At 38.9% G+C, this 14,842-nt stretch overlaps 1 protein-coding gene across 1 annotated transcript; it reads left to right on the top strand.

Annotated features, from left to right (window-relative positions):
• Positions 1-753: 753 nt before the first annotated feature.
• ap1m1 (adaptor related protein complex 1 subunit mu 1) lies at positions 754-13,180 on the top strand. Its single transcript, XM_026313309.1, has 12 exons — positions 754-943; positions 2,016-2,172; positions 2,318-2,385; positions 2,513-2,643; positions 3,167-3,314; positions 3,571-3,697; positions 3,973-4,115; positions 6,088-6,159; positions 6,466-6,624; positions 6,858-6,983; positions 11,873-11,948; positions 12,361-13,180. Exons 1-12 carry the CDS (start codon positions 902-904, stop codon positions 12,381-12,383), a joined length of 1,272 nt encoding a protein of 423 aa, XP_026169094.1. The 5' UTR covers positions 754-901; the 3' UTR covers positions 12,384-13,180.
• The last annotated feature ends 1,662 nt before the right edge of the window (positions 13,181-14,842 follow it).

Here is a 14,842-nt window from a genome sequence, read left to right as displayed (position 1 = left end):
TCACTGAAGTTTAAAGTCCTATTTTACAGTTTTTTCAACTCCTGGGTCAGATATTATAACAGCAGTTTCAATCATCAGATACCAAAATGAATGAAAAGGATGCTATCTTGTGGTGATCATCACAAAACAAGAGCAATTTTAACAAAACAAAACTAATAATAAGTGTAGTTCGTCCATTTATCCAGTAGAGGAAGCCACAGGACAACAACAAAGCTGATGACAGAAAGTAGCAGAACACTTTTCTAATGAAATTTGATGAGGCTATATCATGTCAGTGAGTAAGTTTCCATCTGGGATGTTTTCATGACATAAATGAGAACAAGAACTATGCTATAAAGCAGCAGCCACATCTGTTTTGATTATTTTCATTTGATGAATGAAATTTAAAAATGGGCACATCAGTCCCAAAATTCTCCTCCCCTCATTCAGAGCATATTTTATCAAGTACATATACTGGTACATTAAAGCAAAAAATATGTTTTTCTTATTGGTTTTTGGAATTTTAGCGTGAAAATTAGGAAACAGGCGTTTTCCCTTTTTAAAACAGATTTGCAGTGGACTGAAGGTAAACTGATTATTCCTCCTCTGTAATGTGACAAGTGACAACCATGCACACACAGACATATTACTTTTTACTATATTACATTATTACATATATATATAATATATTACTTCAGGTCATTCCTATGCAGAAAAAAATAGCTGCTTCTCTCCTGCAATAGTTCTTCCAGTTCAGTAGAGGGCGCTCTGTGTGCCACAAACGGGGAAGGGTCGCTGTCATCTCGTCAGTATTATGAATGAAAGTCTGCTCTCTGTATTTGGCTCTGAACTAGTTATTATAGAACATTATTAACAAGGTGCCCAAAACGAGCTGATCTAAGCTCGTATAAAGTAGTTCAGGATGTCTGCGAGTGCTGTGTATGTCTTGGATTTAAAAGGAAAGGTAAGATAACGGGATACGATGCTAAGCTAGCGTTATCCGGTCAGCTAACGTTAGCAGCCTGGCTAAGCTAAGCTAATGCGCCTCAATCTGCAGCAGGGTGGCTGCTGTGTCGGCACTGCCCGATGGGTTTGGTAGAGGTTAAGGCTTTGGAACAGGGAGGCTGGTTTCATGCGATGAAAGTTTTAGACTGACAAAATATGAGGCCACGAACGATCAACAAAAAAAAATAGTGAACGACACGCTGACTAAGAGAAGTCACCAGCTGTTAGCAGCAGGAAATGCAAAGACAACGCCAAACCTGCATTCAGATTTCTTCATTTTCACCTATTCTTGGTATTTGAAAAACATCACTTGAACTATATTACACAGCTACAATCTGCTACCGGTCAGGAGCCTCTTCTGACAAATTCGGCATTAAAGTTATTCATCAATATAAGAAACATCCCGTTTATTTACTTATTTATTGTTTGTTGTTACAGTGGATCAAAGCAGTCTAGATCAGGGGTCACCAACCCTGGTCCTCAAGGCCCACTGTCCTGCTGGTTTTCCAACTATCTCTGCGCTTCTAGTTTCTGATTGGCTGAACACATCTGATCCAGGTAATCAGCGGTGTGTAGAGCAGGGATATCTGGAAAACCAGCAGGACAGCGGGCTTCGAGGACTAGGGTTGGTGACCCCTGGTCTAGATAACAGATCGATATATATAGATAGATAGATATACCAGTTGATGTACACTGAACTGAAGAGTGGACTCCTTTATCCTAACTTTAACTGTTTGTCTGTACTGAAGCCACAAATTCAATGCCACACTTTTTATTAGTCCCTTTGGTTTATTCACAAATTATATCAAAGTTTGTCTCATGATGTTTAAAGCTTGTGAAATGAAATGGACAATGAAAATACCACTGGTTTAGATTTTAGCAGTAATTTTTCATCTTACCGTGACAGCTGCTTACATTTTAATAACAATTTCATTACTACACATCTTGAATAGTAGTAAGGTTATAACAACTGTCAACAGTACTGCAGTAATGACAATAATAATGCTGCACAAATACTTTGTTTCTTTCAGGTCCTGGTGTGCCGGAATTACAGAGGAGATGTGGACATGTCCGAGATTGAGCACTTCATGACCCTTTTGATGGATAAAGAGGAGGAGGGCACGCTCTCTCCAATCCTGGCCCATGGGGGAGTCCGTTTTATGTGGATCAAACACAATAACCTCTACTGTATCCTGACTATTCCCCATATTACGTTTTTAGTCAAGCATACTTTTCTAATGTTTCTTATGTTTTTTTGTTAACGTTAGATTTTATTTTCTCTACATGTATTTCCATCTCTTGTGCCAAAATTTCTTAACACGCATTGTATCAGTGGTTGCAACGTCCAAGAAAAATGCTAGTGTCTCGCTGGTCTTCTCCTTCTTGTACAAAATTGTTCAGGTATGATTGAATGTTTTATCTGCTTTGGTTTATGGCAGTTTTAGTTCATATATGACACTGACAAAGCCATGTCTTGTATACTGGCGGTGATGACACAGGATTATAAAGTAGCGTTTTTGTTCTGCAGGTTTTTTCAGAGTATTTCAAAGAACTGGAGGAAGAGAGCATTAGAGATAACTTTGTCATCATATATGAGCTGATGGATGAGCTGATGGACTTTGGCTATCCTCAGACTACTGACAGCAAGATTCTACAAGAGTGAGTATCCTCTTAACCACAGTCCCACTGCAGTTAACTTAATCTCCATTCATTAGATATGCAGCTAATGTGTACTGCCATTTACTTTTAACATATTATGGGTGTCTTCATACACTGCCAGTCAAAGTTATGGACACACTTTCTCATTTAATTCAAAGGTAAAGTGTGTCCAAACTTTTGAGTGGTAGTGTACCTGGATTGCTGCGTTGCAGTTAAATCAGATTGCTCTGAGGTATTGCATTGTCATTTCTATGTAACTTCAAGACAAATGGGTCTTGCTTTCCTCAGAAAACTGAACTGTAAATGACCGGTTTAACTTGCAGGACTGTGGTTGAAACAGATGCAGCAAGCTAACTCTGGATTTCCCCCAGTGTCCTCTGAGTACAGCAATACATCACACAATCCTCCCTTCTAACCATGACCCTCTCTTTACCTTTGATGCTTTCTGGGAACTTACCACTGCAGACAGTTGATTTCCCAGTTGATTTCAGTTTTGCCTCACTGTTTACATTTTGGCTGTCAGATACATAACACAGGAGGGGCACAAGCTAGACACCGGTGCACCGCGGCCCCCTGCCACAGTCACCAACGCCGTCTCCTGGAGGTCAGAGGGCATCAAGTACCGGAAGAATGAGGTCTTCCTGGACGTCATTGAGTCAGTCAACCTCCTGGTAGGAACTGCTTGTTTTAGAAGAGTTGTGTTGCTTAAGGAATGGCAGTCAGAGCATTTGTAAACTTCCTCCCTGCATGCGTCACAACACACTCAGATAAGTCTAGCTAGCTGATCTCGCCATGTTGGTCTGGTAAATAGTCTTATACTTATAGAGTGCTTTTCTACACTCAAGTGCACTTAAGGCGAGTTTTACACTAATTGCCCATTGACCAATCTGCTCATGCAGTCACTCCCTTAATCCCTCTATTTTTTAGGTTAGTGCCAATGGTAATGTCCTACGAAGTGAGATCGTTGGCTCCATTAAGATGCGGGTCTTCCTGTCTGGAATGCCTGAGTTGCGGCTGGGCCTTAACGACAAGGTTCTGTTTGAAAACACTGGACGTGAGTTTGCTCTTGTAACAGATTTTGATCCAGTTGTCTTGGTCAAATGCATTGAGTTGGGTGACAAGCTGCCTGAGGCAAGTTTGAAAATAATACAAGAGTGACAATTAGACCACTTGTGCTTGCACTCATTGTATTGTCCTGTGTCATATACTAGTTCCATCGGATACCTTCTGCTGATTGGAAAAAAAACCCTTAAAGTTATTTGGAAATGAAATTTGACCTAGACATTATTTATTGTCTCCTTTTAAAATGATCTCTTGTTTGTCATGTAGGAGGGAAGAGTAAGTCAGTAGAGCTGGAAGATGTCAAGTTTCACCAGTGTGTCCGTCTGTCACGCTTTGAGAACGATCGCACCATCTCCTTCATCCCTCCCGATGGAGAGTTTGAGCTCATGTCCTACCGCCTCAACACTCACGTGAGTTCTGCAGCTTATTACCACCTCACTCTCCTCAGGGACCACAGCAAAGTAAAGAACCTGGAAGTCAAATAGCCTGATGCCAATGCAGAGTAAGGGTCTGAGATAACTGCCAAACAGCAAGTTCTTAAAGCTTTTTTGACTTTGTTTGTTCTTAGACATTGTCCATACTATCCCGGTAGCAGCCAAAGAATCAAATGTATTCTATGGAAATATAGGCAGCTAATTGAATTTAATGAAATGAGAAACACTTGTGAAATGTAAAAATGAACACCATTAAGGAGGATTTATGCACAGGACAATAAAACTGTGGATTCCTTTTAAATTCAAGTGAAAATGACATTACATTCATTATTACTAACCACAATACATAGTATGTGTTGTTGAGGTACAGAAAGCACGTATCCTTACTCATGAATGGCATTACATGCATTATATATATATAGATTATTATTGATATTGATTAAAATAAAGTAATATATTGTGACAATATTTTTGGCCCTATCTCCCAGGATTTTTTTTTTTTTTTTTGGCCCTATCTCTTATTCCTGTAAATCACAGTCAGCGAATGGGGAATCTGATAGATAACAAACACTTTACTGTAAAAAAAATAATAAATAGCACCAGAGTCTTGACTTGATGCAATAATGCAGATATTATAGAACATTAATGAAAATGGAGAGGCAGTTTTACAACTTTGAAATAGACAAATGTAGTCAATTATTAGCAAAACTCTTCTGAGTATACTGTTTATAAGCCCAGTCATAATCACCACTCCAACTATTCAGCGGTGTGTTAAGAAAGCTGTGGTGCAAATGAATCATGATAATACAGTACATGGTCTTACATAATGACTTATGGACTTAATCCTTGTTCCTTTTTCTGTTTTTTTTTTTTTAAATGGATTTTTAAAGCAGCACAGCAGATGAAGCCCTGGTCCTTATAGCCACCCTCACCCTTGTATCTGGCTAAAAAACACTTTTCCTTTTCAGAGGATTATATTTAGCAAAGATGTTTACAACAACTTTTTTTGGAGGCGCAGTCAGTAGATAGATAAATATTTATGCACATAACCACCTACCATGGGGAAAAAAAACAAAAGAGATACGGGATCTCAACCAAACCAGCCATGCCTCAGATGAAGCCAGCTGCTTCACTGCAAACCAGTTGAAGAGGATTTCAAATACCAAAAGTATAGTCCTGAAAAGAAATGGACATAATGCACAGTATTATGAGTAATACTGGAAGCTGTAAACAAGAACCATTGGCTAAGAAAGTTAAACTGGGCTCAAATTCTCAATAAATGTTTCACAATAAGAGCTGCCAGTAAGTCTCTGGGAAGGGAAGTAGTACAGTGGAGCAGGGGGTTTGCCAGTTGTAGCTAATAGCCATTGCCAAAAGTTAATTTTAAAACTGGCTATGCAGGAAACATTTTTTTAAATGGCAGAGCATTGGTAGTGCCTGGTTATATGCCAAAAATAAAAACTTCTAACATTTATAACTTTAGTAGTTACATAAATCTTCAAATTTCTTTTAGTTTAGTTACAACACGTACTTTTGGATATTTATAGTTTACCAATCTAGCAATTGAGCCAAACCAGTCACAGGTTGGAGCTGCATAATGTTTGATATGCCCCTGATGTGCCTGAGCATTTTCTCTGTGTAAACTATAACAGAAGTAGATCAAAGTTAGCTTATTGTAAATATATATATGTATATGTAACTGTATCAATTCAGGAAATTGTGCTCAAAACTTTGTTTTGTTGGTATTAGTGGAAATTGATCCCAACAATGCCCTTTTATTTAACTATGTCATGTCATATGTTGGTTTTTGCTGCAGTACTAACTGCTATCCAGTAGGTGGAGACTGTGTCATATGTTATATTGACTGGTAAACTTGTCATAAGTGATCAAAAGCTGACCAGAAATGAATTTGCGTATAGATAAAATATTTATGTTGTTGATATTTTAGGTGAAGCCCTTGATCTGGATTGAATCTGTTATTGAGAAGCACTCCCACAGTCGGATCGAGTACATGATCAAGGTAAGTCACTGTTCTAGCTGGTATATTGGCTCCCAGCAGTGCTGTTGTTGTTGTCATACTTGTCTCATAGTTCCCGACAAAAAATGTTGAATAACATCTGACTGGGCAGTGATGCGGTCACACTGTCTTAAAGTATGTAATGATTTTTAGGGGAACTTTTTATTTTTACATTTATGTTGTCTTGATGTCAAGCACGACATATCCTGACTATACCACACTTATTTAAAAGAGACATGAAGCCCTGGTTTAATACCCTGTTTGGGCGTGATATTGTGTTAAACTTGAAGTGCTTGTTTCTCGTCCCAGGCAAAGAGTCAGTTTAAAAGGCGTTCCACGGCCAATAATGTGGAGATCCACATTCCAGTGCCAACAGATGCTGACTCACCCAAATTCAAGACCACAGTGGGCAGCGTGAAGTGGGTGCCTGAGAACAGCGAGATCGTCTGGTCAATCAAGTCCTTCCCTGTGAGCAGAAAGCATGACTCAGGAGCATTATACTCACGGTTTCAAATGACTTATGTTCGGGTTTAAGGTGGAAGTTTGCCTAGCTTTCTCACCTTTCTGAAAAACTTTTGTTTCTGCATCAGTGCTTCGTTTACTCTTAATAAAAACTGACATCATTATTGTTCTCTGAAACACAGTAAATCTTTCTAAATTTTGGTTTTGTGTTAAAGAGTTTGTGTCTTGACCTGTCATAGGGTGGGAAAGAGTATTTGATGCGGGCCCACTTCGGTCTGCCGAGCGTAGAGGCTGAAGATAAAGAGGGGAAGCCACCAATCAGTGTCAAATTTGAGATCCCATACTTCACCACCTCAGGCATCCAGGTACCACCCTCACAGACTTATACACTCACACACACACACACACACACACACACAAAACAGACTCTTTTTAACAGTATTTCCAAGTCATTCCACAAGTGATTGATGTGCCGTTGCCGCTTGCAGCAGCAGATCACTTAGAACTTATCACTTATCACTTTACTGAACATTAGTAAATCTGTTTGGAGTTGGTCAAACTGTGTGCATGAATCCTCTGTTATGTAAGAGTTGGGAGCAGCCTCAGACAAGTGTTTCTTTGGTTATCATCCAGCGCACATGCACCAAGTCCAGATATCATGTGGTTCCCAGTTGTTTCTCTATCACCCTGGATTTAGAATTTCTGACACCCAGCAGTGTCTCTAATACTGTTTGTCCTCTCTCCCTAGAACAAGAATTTAAACAATTTATATTTGTCCTGTTGTTGGTCAGAGGGGGAAGTAATGGCAGGACTGTTACCCTGGGAGATTCATTCTGCAGGATGGAAAATGTCTATTGTTAGCAAAACCGAGAGCAGCTGCTCATAAACTTGAACTTGGCCATTAGTCGTCATCTTTATTTAGTGACAGAAAGTGTCATTCTTAGTTACAGATAGAAGATTTTTTTTTTTTTTTGTTACAGGATTTTGATTTGGATTCAAATGAAACTGAGAGGGTAGCTAATGTTTTTCCTTCATGTTAGAATGAAAACTCTTGCTGACCACAGACATACACAGATGTGCAGCACATACTGTATAATCACAGTTGTCCTGTGATTATATGTGTAGCACCACAGTAACACAAAATTAAGTTTTCCCATGTCTGGATGTGAGGAAACAATGGCGACTTGACAAACTGTATTTGAAAGTATCATATTATTGGCGTAAAGGAAAAAAACAGGTACATTTACATAATTGCACCTCAGTGTTACATTAGCCAGCCATGATTACACTGTGTGCTTTATTATCTAAAGCAAGAGCTCTTAAATTGTCATATTCTCAGAGATCAAGGGATTTTGAAACTTGAAGTTGCAAAATACTAGTGGATTTGTTTTAAACCTGGTTTTACTTGAACATGGCACCAGATTCAATGCTACAGCCCCAGATGGCAACGAGACTGTTTACATAAAACAAACTCAAAAATGATCAATCAGAAAATAATAAAAAATCAACTGGAAAAAAAAGCAACTGTTTTTTGTTAGTGACTGTAGTTTATGCAGGAACCTGACAGGTATTTTACTTTGAAAGCATTGAAGGTCTTAGCTTGCACATCTGTAGATTCCCTCAAGGTTTTTTAGTTTTGTTATTGTAAATAGCTCCTCTGATTATGGGGTGATAACACAGTAATTACAAAATGTGCTAAGTCTTTGCCACTGACTTTGATAGATTTATTCAAGATGGATAGTGAAAAAAATGAAATGAACTTACATCAATGCACTACTAGTGTGTAAATTGTATCTTAACATCTATTGCAAACCGTCCTTTAATATCAATCAGCATATTGTTTTCATTGAGCTCTTGTATCATCTTGTATTTCATTCTTTGGAAATGTTGGAGGCCTGACTTTCTTGCTAACACACACATTTACTCCTTAACTTTAAACATTGGTTTCTCTTATGACTCTCATTAAAGATGCAATATTTTCCAGCTTTTCCACATTTCCTATAATAGTCAATAAGACATTATTAAGTTCTATGGACATTATGCAGCCCACTCGGAAACAAAGCACTCAAACCAAATTTAATTGAAATATATAATTCTTGTAATTGGGGTGGGTATGGCAGTATAAGAATGCTTGACATTTTCCAAGGTCATTTGGCAGCTGGAAGAAATAATGTCAGTCTTTCCTTTCAAATCTTGGCCAATCTGTAATTGACCATAAGCTGAAGCTCAGGCTCAAAAGCGAGTACATTATGTCTTAGTGCAGTGACAAAGGGAGGTGTGGAGATGATTTGCATATTCAGACACCTTTGCGCTATGAGGAAACACTTCATGTGAACTGCGTGTTTTAACATTGTTTTGCCTTCAAGATTCAGATGGGACAGAGGACAGTTTTTTTATATGCCCCAGTTGATGTGAAATAAAGTACAGTTTAAGGCAGGTAATATCTCTTGCAGTCTTTGTAATACTTGTTCACACTTGCTCATTTGTGCTTTGGTGCAGTTTTGGTGGGGGATCCTCTTTTTGTGGTTTTCTGCAAACCATTGCTGACTTGTATTCAAACATAAGGAAACCGAGTATTTCCTTTTTACTTTAATCGGGACACACCCTGCAGGCAAAAGTGTCAGTGCCCCAAGTAATCGGAACGAGATGCTTAATGTCTGCAACCAAAATTTTGTATTTGTTTTTAACCAGGGTTAAGTATAATTGTTAACTGACTTTTCAATTCAATTACTTTTACCCTTAAGAGACGTCTCACCTGACTGGTTGAGCATGCTTTTAAAAAAGTAATACAAAGGCACCAACCTGCTGACATATGCATTTACATCTTTACACCATTGATGTCATTCTGTTTAGTAACTAAGGTTAAGGTTTTCTTCAGTTAACTGTAACTTCCTGCAAACAAGACACCTGAAAAGGTCTGGTTCTGAAAACCACAGTGCACCCAAGGGATTGTTTGGGCCTAACGTATTTCAGCTGAGCCCTTAGCTCAGTCAGGTTTTTCAACAAGACGTGTTATAACATATGAGAAAATCACCTAAGAATGAAACCATAGACTTGAGTTTTAGTTCTTATTCTTATTCTTAATATTAAGGCCTTCAGCATATCAGTAGGCTTTAAATAATAAAAATGACCAAACTTCCCAGTGTTTGCAATCACACCCTGACTGGCAATCTATTAGACCCATATTCCCATCGAACTCTTGTGTCAGACCGAAAACCTTTTCTTTATTACAGGGTAACAGCAGACTTGGTCTCATAGTCAAATGCAGCCTGTAACACCACTCTACGTGTGAGAAGAGGCTGTGAAGTTTAATTAGACACATGTAAATATCAAAGTATGAGAAAGTTCCTCTTAACTGTTACCACTAAGTGTAGGGGAGTGCATATGTGAAGGACATAACTGCACCTTAAAAGTTAACTGGAGTAACCCAGCACTGACAAATAAGATCAGAGCTGTAGTTCAAACCTACCTTCTTTAGGTGATGCTGAGAGAACCCAAACAAGTTGGCAGCCTGATAAATCCAGACCACACATGTAGTCTGTACTTACCAAACGAGATACAACAAACATCCTCCTTTCCCCTTCTCATCTTACAAACCATAATGATATTTTGTGGAGGGCTGCTTTTGATGCCGTTTTGCTGACTACGTAGTCACGGTCAGGCGGACTGCATGTTTGGCTCCTGGGTTCAGGGAGAAGTGCTGTGCCGGCAGTCTCAGTGATCCTGCGTCTTATGTGTTTGTCATCTTATGTCTGGTGGCCACATCGCTCTCTCGCTCTGACCTCAGTGTGTAGTGGAAGGTAATAACAAGGCGGCCAGTACCGAGGCCTCAGCAGAGCCTCGCCGCCACTCGACCCACAAATTCCTGCTCTGTCTGTCGCTCTTTCAGCTGGGAACCGGCATGATGGAGACACGGCATGGCGACATCATGCAGAGAGGGGTCGTGTCAACCTTGAAATGACCACATTCTCATCCCTGCTAATTGTGAGAACACAGAAAAGATTAAAGTTATTGCTGAGCAGCACTCAGAAGCATGAAATATACGTCTGTAATTATGTTTGTACTGCACACTGTTGGGTACTTGTTGCAACCGCAACATGAAATGACATAACACAGAGAAGTAAGTTCTGTGTCATAGGTGTTAAATTTAAATAGAAGTTCATATAAATGAATTGATGGTTCATTATTTAGAAATAATGTAGTTTGCACACTAACCTGGACGTATTGTTACAGCAACATAAGTTTCTGTAACAGATTTTTTTCCACCTGATGGGGAAAATGTGTGTTATCATGATCAGTGATGATTAGGATGACAGGGTATTTTCAGTGTTTTCTCGAAATTCAGCTCTGTGGTAACAATGTTGAAATATCAGTTAATGGCTTGTGAAAGTTGTATCTTGATTATGCTGATATGCATTTTTTTTCTCTCCCTGACCTTGAAAAATACTGTTATGTAAATTATCACTGTGCATCCCTTGAAAGCTGTTCTGTAGATGCTTCCCTCTTCTTAGTGTGACTCATACTACTGCTTCCTCATCAACACCATTACTCTTACTATCAGCTTGCCACAAGTTTAAAGGCACATTCTGCTGAAAAAGCTGCAGCAAAATATATCAAAGTGGTAGATAGCAGCAGAATGTGCTCACTTTCCATGTAAAATACTAAGGAGGCTGCTTCTGGCAGAACTATAGAACTATGAGCAGGTGATAATGGAAGTAAAATTACACGATTGGTGTAGATAGCAATTATTTCTGATCAAAGCTATGGTGCATGCAAACTTTTATAGTACACACTTGCAAGAAATCAACACCATTTTTTTGTAATTAAAGTAAATAATACAATACATGCACCATCAAATGCATATTAAACTTTACAACTTTACAAAGCTCATGATACATTTCAGAAGCAAAAGCAAAATAGCTCAAATATATTTACAATTTACAATATAGTTTACTCTTTTTGGAGTACTGTAGGAGAACAGTGTACACTACACTCAAAAATCAAGCCAAGCCACAGGTCAGCAACATGCAGAGTGGGCTTAAACTCAATACTCCCAGTCAAAAATATGCATTGAATTGTTTTTATGTACTTCGTTTTACCATCTAAAGACTCAATGTCAACCAGTTGTTTATTGCATTAGAATCCAGCAGCTTACATCATTGCCTGCATTAATGCAATAATGTGTTGAAGGATCCAGTGTTAGATGTAATTTATCAATATCTAGCAAAACATTCTTCTTTGTTTTTTCGGACAGGTGCGTTACCTGAAGATCATTGAGAAGAGTGGATATCAGGCTTTACCATGGGTGCGCTACATTACCCAAAATGGAGGTAGGTGAAGAGTTCACCGATAACTTGTGCAGAGTACCCATATGTGCAGGTATTAAGCAACAGTTGGGCAATGTATTGCAATGTGGTGGGAACTAACTATGTACTTGTACACTGCAGTTCTATGAAAAGGGAATACATTATAGAACATGAGGCAATGTGGCAATGTCCTGCAAAATGTGAGAAAGTGAACTTTTTTTGCTGTTGAGCTTCCCTGATCTTCATGTTGAGATTACCAAGGTTGCACATGTTGGTCTTTTTGCTAATGTTGCCACTAATTGCCAAACATCCTCATCTCATTTCCTTTGTATTCCATTCTTTCTGAGTGGAAAGCATCAGCTGCCTCGACTCAATTTCTCTCCAATTCCTTCTTTTCTTTCTCCATTTGATTAAGTCTTGTTCATTTCCTCCTCAGATTACCAGCTCCGGACCCAGTAGGCAGTACTTCAGCTGGCAATAAGCAGGTGGAAATTAGAGGGGGCGGAGTCGAGATGCTAATGTGCTATCAATGGCAGGTGTCAGCCATGAGTCTTGAGGACTGTCCGAATCTACTTTTCATTTTGTGATTATATTTGTTGACTTTATTTTCATTTCTGATCAATGCAAGTGTTAGATGGAGCCTTGGTTTAGGTAAGGTTAAAAAAGTAATTATGATTTACAGCTGCGTGGCTCCAAATGTGAACGAGGCCAAGGAAAACAGGAGTTATGTTTACAACCAACCGATACAGTGCAGAGGTGTGCACAATATATCAGAGTGGGTCAAATGGCTTGTAAGCAGATGTTACAATTTGCATTTAAACTGTTGTATCCAGCTCCGCAAGGGTCAATAACACACTCACCAGTCAGTCTGAGTATGGTATTTTTTTATAAGAAGCTGCTTTGTTCTGCCACAATTCCTTTTTGTTGATTGTCTGTATATATTTGTTACATGTTAATGACTGTCAGTTCAGTGTTATTAGATAAGTGTAAATTAAGAATATCTTTCCTTTTGTAGTATCATCTTCATGTGATGCCATTGAAAAATGTCAGAGCAATGCCTTCCTGCTTAGCTGTTGTATTTTTGATTTGTCAGTTTGACCTCCTTGACATGCAGCTTTGGAAAAATGCACAAAATGTGCTGAGTTTAAGTTGCACAGAAAAACAGTTCAAATCTCTTTTCCACCCCGACACCTGTTCCACTTTCCACTGTCTGTAACCACATTATTTTCAATCATTAAATGTTTGTTTAGAGAAAAGTGTTCCGTTGTCCCCTTGCGTCATTTCTAATGTGATGTCACTGCAGTCATCACAGTGAGTTGTCAGTCAGACACCTGTTAGACAGACCAGTGAGGAATGCTGAGTGGAGGGGAAAACTCTGCAGAGGGACACACAGGAGGGTTGTGGTTGTAGTTACCCTGGATGGTTCTTTCCACCCCATCCTGGAGGTCTTTTCCAACAGTGTTACTCTTAGTACCTACAGTTTGTGATATAATAGACAACTAAGAGCCAGCACTCCGTAAACATGCGGGAGAGCTGGGAAGGATGTGACTCAAACTGTGGTCAACGGTCACAGACGTGCTAAAGAGAAATGTAGGATGGACTTACACAGGCTAGCTATTGTTCAAGGCAAGCCAGGCTGCAGTGGTCCTGCATGAGGTCATTGGTTAATTTTGTCTCGTAAGGGGACTATGATGTACTTCATTCATGTGAGTCACTTTCAACAGGTGTGGAAAGTTTTGAGTCCATGTCACTGTGACCTGACATGGCACGTTTCTAGTTATTACTTGTGAAATGTTGAACTTGATTCCATCTTATTTTTGGGAGCACCTGTTTTCATTCAGACCCCTACACAGCAGCTGTGCCTAGTCTGGGAACTAAATATGATTCACATCATAAAGAGCAAAAGCTACGTTATTCAGCTTTCAGTGTCATCAAGCTGGAGCTTAGCATTAATATGCCTGCGTAGAAAACTCTTATCTTCGCTTGTATCTTTTTTTCTAGAGACATTTTGTCTTGCTGCGCATAACTATGTTTTTGATAACATCTGAAGTATAACAATACCATGATTTCAAGCTGTATTTTTTGTAATTCAAACAGCATCAGCAATGAAACATGGAATAAATGTGCAGCATTTGGACAAAAAGATCTACAGATAATGTCTTACATCATCTTTGTGTATTCAGATTTTAAAACTTGATTGCAGAACTCTGTCTGAGCACCCGTATTAAGTGTGCGGCTTTGCATGTGAATACATGTCCTATCCAGCAGTGATCTGAATGACAGGTATGAGTCTCATAATAGCACAGACTCAGACCAGATTACTTCTATCTCATCTACACCAACCTCTCTAACTGTCTGGGGTTAGCAAGGCTTAAGTGCTGGATGTTGTTCTACAAATCAGACATTTTTCACTATCTAGTCTATCTCTTTTTCAACTAATAGTATTTTAAGCAGTTCTAATGCTAAGTCATAAAATCCCTGCAGCACAGCTGTTGGTAGAACATACTTACTGCTTAATATGTGCTCAGCCTCACTGGGCACCAGTCTGTGATACTTGGCAGAGCATACCAATATGGTTTTTGGAACATGATATGAAAGTTGCATTTATGGAGCAAATTCAGCCTCTGAGGAGTCATAGGGGAGACTTGGAATAAACCTCACATTGCAAGATTATTTAATGACGGCTTGGTCGCAGCAAAACGTTAATGCAAATATATAAGATTAGTCACAGGTTAATCAAAAAACACTTTTTAACTTCTTCAGTTTCTCATTTATGTTAAAACTGTGGCATTTGAAACAAAGACCTTTAGCAGATGTGTGAAGATTCTTTACTCAAGGAAAAGTAGAAATACGCCCATTTAAATATACATTATTCCTCCATTCAGTCCTCCATTCAAATTGTTATTGAAGTTAAAGTA

This window comes from Mastacembelus armatus, chromosome 17 (assembly GCF_900324485.2).
Source record: "Mastacembelus armatus chromosome 17, fMasArm1.2, whole genome shotgun sequence".
Lineage (NCBI taxonomy): Eukaryota > Metazoa > Chordata > Actinopteri > Synbranchiformes > Mastacembelidae > Mastacembelus > Mastacembelus armatus.
This window is presented reverse-complemented; position numbering and strand designations above follow the sequence as displayed.